Source organism: Diadema antillarum, unplaced genomic scaffold (genome assembly GCF_040938485.1).
Source record: "Diadema antillarum isolate AM-2024a unplaced genomic scaffold, OU_Dant_1.0 seq00000020_RagTag, whole genome shotgun sequence".
Classification (NCBI taxonomy): Eukaryota; Metazoa; Echinodermata; class Echinoidea; order Diadematoida; family Diadematidae; genus Diadema; species Diadema antillarum.
Genome location: NW_027271139.1, coordinates 126,738 through 133,650, shown reverse-complemented (window position 1 = coordinate 133,650; position 6,913 = coordinate 126,738). Strand labels below are relative to the sequence as shown.

The following is a 6,913-nucleotide window of genomic DNA, read 5'->3' as shown; positions in this document are numbered from 1 at the left end:
GAAGAGCTGCGCGATTCACTTTAAATCGCTATCATAACACCTCGAGTGTCACCAAAATGCTACAAGAACTTAATTGGACCACTCTGGAACAGCGCAGAGAAAATGACAGGCTAATTATGATGTACAAAATACACAATAATCTTACACCTCTTTCAGCACAGGACTATATTATCAAACAGGCTACTCAGTTGACGAGAGCCTCGCAACCACACTCCTATCAGGTACCATATTCGAGAACCGAATCGCATCGCCATTCGTTCTTCCCAAGAACTGTAAGGAACTGGAATTCCCTGTCGTCAGAAATTGTTTCAGCGCCATCTGTGGGATCATTTCGAAACCGTCTAACGGTTGATCACAGTGGCTAGTTATTTTCGTCATATTTTCTATGTGCTTGTAAATATCTGTAAATAAATTGTATTATAATGTAAATAGCACCAGTCTGCAAGAATCTTCAGTCTATTGAAGGAGGCAGACTTAATCAGAAGAAGAAGAAGAAGAATGACAATCGCATATTACTATGACGTAGGGTCAAATACACGAGTGCGCGGCATGTCCCCTTTCTCACGTTCATTTCGCGCATCAAAGTACATGTGCGCGCAATGACTGACAAGCGCGCCTATCACGATGCTTGCAGTTTGCTATACTTAACAACGTACTTAGGACAGGGGTGGAGCTTTCCTAAATATTTTCCTAAAATTCTTTCCTAAGTGCATTCCAGTATACCTCTTCTTCCTAAAGGCCAGCGCACACTACACGATCCGACTGGTCTTAAAGTCTTAAGACCAGTCGGGTCGTAAGACCAGTCGTACGACCCGACACCGCACACTATACGACCGGTCTTAAGGTCTTAATGGGGGTTGTGACTGGCGCATGCGCACATGACGTTTCTCTTAGCAACCGAAAATGGCGGCAAAACGCAACCTATTGCATCTCCTGCATGCACTGCTGCTGCTCCGGCAACGTCGGAGGCGTCGACGACGTCGCATGTGGGTGAAACCATGGATCGAAAAGCGAAAGCTAAAGGGAGCATATGCTAATTTGCTCAAAGAACTAGAGGGCTCTTCCGAGGACTTTCGGAAGTTTGTTAGGATGGATGTGGAGGCATATAGAGAACTACTAGAAATGGTTGCGCCGACCATCTCAAAGCAGAATACAAAAATGCGAAGAAGCATATGCGCGGAGGAGAGGCTCGCCATAACCTTGAGGTTCCTGGCAACGGGTAGGTCATTATACGAACTACATAAATGCTCTTCATTTACTGTATTAGCAAGTTCAAAATTGTTTTGTATTTTTAAGACGGTAATAGCCACATCCATGTCTGAACTTGCAATAATAGGGGAAGGATCGACGCATCCAGTTACTACAGTATTACTATAAGACAGTTGATCCTGTAAACCTGTACTGACACTGACTTTTTCTAATCTATCACTTTCCAGGCGCAGGCGCATGTAGATAACGATCATGAAATGTAAGACTTCATATTTTGTCTTTATTCAGTTTAGCAGTATATTATACCATTGAATATATCGGATCTACATACTGGATATAATAGCTCACAATAAGGTAGACGGGGAGGCCGCTCCAATGGGTGACTTATCTTTCTATCTACAAAATCCCTAGACATGGGTATTGGTTTGGGCCGAAAATCTCTAAGCGTGGATTACAATATTTTGCAATTTTAGTCTGTTTTGTTTGTTTTTTTCCCGCTACCTAAGTAGGCCTACACGACTCAATGTAATTTTTGTATTAAAAACCTCAATAATGTGATCTTTTTTTAACGAACCCTCTAGTAATGGGCACTCTATCACCCAAAATGATTCTCAATGATGGGTTCGGGTTTGGCGGCTTCAGAGATACACCCCGTTGGAACCAAATCTGTGTACCCGCATGAAAATATGCACAATCTTCTGCAAAATGGGGAGTTGTTCGTTGCTCCTAATTATTAACATTTAGTTATGAATGATGTCTATTTGATTTTTTTTTAGCCTACCTTGCATATTCATACTTTCATGACAATGAACTGGTTGGGTATATAGCATTTCAAGTGTTTATCCGTAGATTTGATTCAGGATCAATTCAAACTTGGTGTAGAGACTCATTTTACTGCACGCTATCCCTTTACAGGACTTCCATTTTTAAACTAATTTATCTAGAACTCATACTCTATTAACCCCACCCATCACTTAATACAAAAACGCATATACATACATCAAAGACACACAAACAGACATACAGACATATACACACGCACACGCACACACCCAAACACACACGCACACATATAGCATGCATGTAACACACAAACACAGATGCAGAACAAAAGTACACCCACCGATTATTCCAATTTCAATTGTAATATATTTCTCATATTTTCAAATATCTCAAAGAAATAACAATCATTATGACATAGTTAAAACAAATACCGGTAATACGAATACGAATGTATACAACCACATACTTGGATTGCACTTAAATAATATATATATATTACGTATCATTATGGTCATTTGAAAGTGTCAGAAGTAACAGAAATGGGACGGGGCCTATATAAAGCAAGCTTGTGTACTTGTATAGGTCCCAGACTTTGTGGGTATGAAAAATGACAGAGAACGGATATGTATGTCTTTAACAAAAAAAAATTGAAATACATGTAATAAAATCAGTATTGAAGAATGGACTTGTAAGGTATATCAACCACATCTTGCTAGATTAGTATAATTTGAGAAAATAAAATTGTCATTATTTTACTCGTCATGGTCACGTATTTAGAACAAAATATCAATTTTAGAAGAAAATTATATGCACAAGCACAACCGAGTTCACCGAAAATGTCTGTCTGATAAATACAATAACAGATATCTTGTCTTCCTATCTTCACTGGCCGTGTTTTCATTATACAGGGTGGTCCCCCCCCCCCCCCACAAAAAAAAATAAAATAAGAGGCACGGTCGATCTTTGACATATTACATGTATATTGTTTTAATTGATTTCTACCTAATTCGTGTTGTGTGTTTCATGCAAAGAAAACAACACTAAAGTCATCCATTTTTGTTGAGTGTTTTTGCTTCATCGATTCTTTAATTGAAATATGTCATTTTTGAATAATTTTGTAACTCGAGAGAGCTACAACCGGGAATCTGTAGAAGTTTTGATCCTGCGCACACCGGGCGATATTCGAATTCAAACGCATGAGACTTCGCGACGGCATAGTTTCCTATGCATCTTTGTTGCTCGTGACAGACTAAAATGCGACGATTTCGAAATTGACATCTTTTCGCTAAAAAAAAGCAAAACAAAACCTCATTCCAAAATCGATGAGCTTAGTCTCATCTTTTTTTTTCTCAATGAAAACAGGCTACCCGATAAAAGTTTCCTTCAAGACTATAAACTCCCGAAAAAACAAATATCGCCCCCAAAGTGCCGCTTTTCTTGGTCACCCTTTAGTGAAATAAATATCTATGACAGTAGAAGTATGTCGACTTCGGAAATATGATGTAACGTAAAATAAAATAAACACACAGGAACAATTAACATGAAAATTTGCTGTCTGTAATTTTAGTTATCCGCTAATTTTCTACAAACAGACAAGCATGCCATCTTAATTCCATTTAGTGTGAATTACTACATCAAGACTACATCAAGGAAATAGTACATTTCTTGTAAACATGAGCAGACTTCGTTAAGTAATATCCCATTTTTCATGATCACACTGTTTTTCTCATTGAAATTGTAGAGTGTGACTGATGATATACTAGACCAAACCTAAATTCACTTCGCGGTTGTGCAAAAAAAATGAGCAATTTCATAATCAAAGGAATATTAAATACAAAGAAATTGTTTACACTCTACAAATTACTTCTTATAGGTGAAAGTTTCACCAGCCTATCATTTCAGTATCGGGTTGGAGAGAGGACCGTTTCCGGCATCGTTGAAGAAACGTGTAAAGCCATATACGATGCACTGATGGAAAAGCATCTCAAGGTATGATCTCTCTCCCTGCCGCTTTCCTTAATTTCATCTCTTGTTTACATGGCTGTGTTCTCTATACGACGGGGATACATTGCTTTGAAATTAATGAAACATGTTACTAGCCTGAAGTAGCGTATAGATGCAAATCCATTTAACCATATCTATAATTTCAACATGAAATGCACTGAAGCACAGAGATAGTTTTGGTGAATAATTTCTTTAAAGAAAAATAAAAGTTTTTGTTTATTTGATAAGACACTATCCAAAGTATTTCTGAGCAAATTTCAAGCTATAAACTGAACTTAGATTTACGATTGATCATAACTACCCCTATTAAATTATGGCTGATAACATGTGCAGATTTGTTTGGAGGCCCTTTAGAAATAAATAAAGAGATTCCGATCAAACAATTACTACTCGATGACTTGCCTTCTTTGTGCATGATCAAACACTAGAATTTCTGTGAATGTCGAAAGGTTTTCAGATTTACCAAAACTATCTTTGCGCTTTAACATACAATCATATGAAGATAATTCAAATAGATTGTCACTTGTAAGCATATCGAAATTATCCGCATTTCCCGTGAACTATGTACTCTGTATAAAGCATTTTTTTTCAAATTTACATGCACTTTTCTAAATATTATAAATACGAAATAATTGTCATGTAAAAGGGCAAGTCCGGATCAAAATTTTCATCATTTCAGAAAAATTTTTCCCACCACAAAATGTTTCATAACCATGAAAATCATATAAGAAATAAGGAAGTTATGAATTTCTTATTTTCTATTTTTCCGGAAAACTCTTCTTGACCATTCGATATGATTTCAAAATGAAATGAGGACCGCGAGGTGATGATGTCATTTTTATATCATCACAATTTATCACAAGTGTCATACATGAAATCGTGATTTATTTTTCAGATGCAGGTGAATGAGGTGAAGATATATCCCTGTTACGACATATCTAGTCGGAGCAAACGTTATTTCTCATGAAATTTTATCAAATAAAACGTACGATTTATTTTCGCATACCTGAAAATGAGATGTCTTATTTTCTGATAATGAAATGCGTAGAAAAATAGATTGATAAAAATTTTGGCCGACAATTGTCCTGTATTTTTTTTTTTTTTTGTGAAGAACGCGAAATACGATTTTCTGAGATGGACAAAGAAAGCTATAGGTTTAAGTCCAGTGCAAACCGAATATTGAATTAAACCACTCCGACATAGCAATTCTCCACAAATAACATTACTCGAAATTAGTTTAATTCCCAGCATTCAACAGACAAATTAATAAAGAGTATTTGTTTATCGGTCTTTGTTTTGGAGATTAATGACAAAAATCATTTCCAAACAATAAATGCACAATCCTTTCTCAAGAAGTCTGATGGACTTAATTATAACTCATTGGCCCCTTCCAGGAGGTCAAGCTGGGCTTTTGCAACATCATTAGTTATTTTCAGTTTGAGTGCCAATTTAACTTTTTTGTCAGTTATTTCCTTCAATTCACCTGCTATGTAACGTCCGAAGAGGACGTCCTGGTCCTCTTCAGACTCTATTGATCTCATTACAGTCCTTATTTCTGAAATGATTTCATCTTCGGTGTTTTTTCCTTTTCCCTTTTCCTTCTTCCTTTTGGAGGGAGTTGGAAATGGTGACTCTGACGCAGTACTTTGAGTACCTTGGCATTCAGGTGGTGGCGATTCTACCTCATCAAGGATGACGGACATTTCTTCATTGATCTGTATGTGTATTTAAAAAGAATGAGAACAATTTATGAACCATTGATTTTTCTTCTTCTACAGGTGCCATGAACACAGGAAGAGTGGCAAGAGATCGCAAACCATTTTCAAGACCGATGGAACTTCCCGCACTGTCTAGGTGCTCTCGACGGAAAGCATGTGCAATTACGACCACCAGCTAACAGCGGCTCTACGTTTTTTAATTATAAGCACTCCTTCAGCGTTGTGCTTCTTGGACTTGTAGGGCCAGACTACAAGTTTCTGTATGTGGATGTCGGTACAAACGGGCGCATGTCTGATGGAGGTGTGTTTGCTCAAAGCTCTCTTTGTAGGGCATTAAACGCAAATCTCCTGAACATCCCTGATGCTGCAACCCTTCCAGGCAATGATGCTGTGCAAGTTCCCTACTGTTTCGTAGCAGATGAGGCTTTTCCTTTGAGGGAGAACATCATGAAACCTTACGCACGACGGAACATGACTGCAGATGAGCGCATATTCAATTACCGACTCAGCCGGGCGCGCCGAGTAGTCGAAAATGCCTTTGGCATATTGGCGAACAGGTTTCGAGTTTTCTTGACCTCTATCGCCCTCAGCCCTGAAAAAGTGACCAACATCGTACTTTGCGCATGTGCCCTACACAATTTCCTCATCACGCACAAGTCAGCGAAACATGTGTACTCGCCACCAGACATAATTGACGCTGAAAACCCAGTTTCTCACACCTTCATCCCGGGAACATGGCGTTCCTCAGCCACACTACCAAAGAGGAATGTGGGGAGAACAACGAATGTCTCCATTGCTTCGAAGACCATCCGAGAGACCCTGAAAGACTATGTCAATTCCGCTGATGGAGCGGTTGCATGGCAACAAGATATGGTTTAATTGTATCTTGCTATACAATTCTACGATCATTGCAATTGCATTAATGTGTTTTGATGCACCCAAATATACCACCAAATTGTTTGGTGAACAATGTAACTTCTGTGGCGAGATGTACAATTTGAACCAAATTCAGATCGGAAATACATGTGTATGTTTCAAGGTACCGTTGTGCTAAATTCTATGATAATTTATTATGATTATTATGAATTCATTGGAAATACATGTTACCTTCAGATTTGACACAGAAGACCGTGATCTAATGTGTGGTTCCAGAAAGGCTAGGTTCTTCAGGATCCATGTCTGCCGAGGGGTGTTTTGCT

General features: G+C 38.2%; 1 protein-coding gene across 1 annotated transcript; it reads left to right on the top strand.

Moving 5' to 3' along the window:
• The first annotated feature begins 903 nt into the window (after window positions 1–903).
• Window positions 904–6,593, top strand: LOC139725175 (putative nuclease HARBI1). Its single transcript, XM_071636268.1, has 2 exons — window positions 904–1,219; window positions 5,851–6,593. Exons 1-2 carry the CDS (start codon window positions 904–906, stop codon window positions 6,591–6,593), a joined length of 1,059 nt encoding a protein of 352 aa, XP_071492369.1.
• The last annotated feature ends 320 nt before the right edge of the window (window positions 6,594–6,913 follow it).

Coding starts and splice junctions, on each gene's coding strand:
- LOC139725175 (XM_071636268.1), top strand. CDS start 904: ATGGCGGCAAAACGCAACCTATTGCATCTCCTGCATGCACTGCTGCTG. Junction 1,220..5,850: donor CTTGAGGTTCCTGGCAACGG/GTAGGTCATTAT, acceptor CGCACTGTCTAG/GTGCTCTCGACGGAAAGCAT.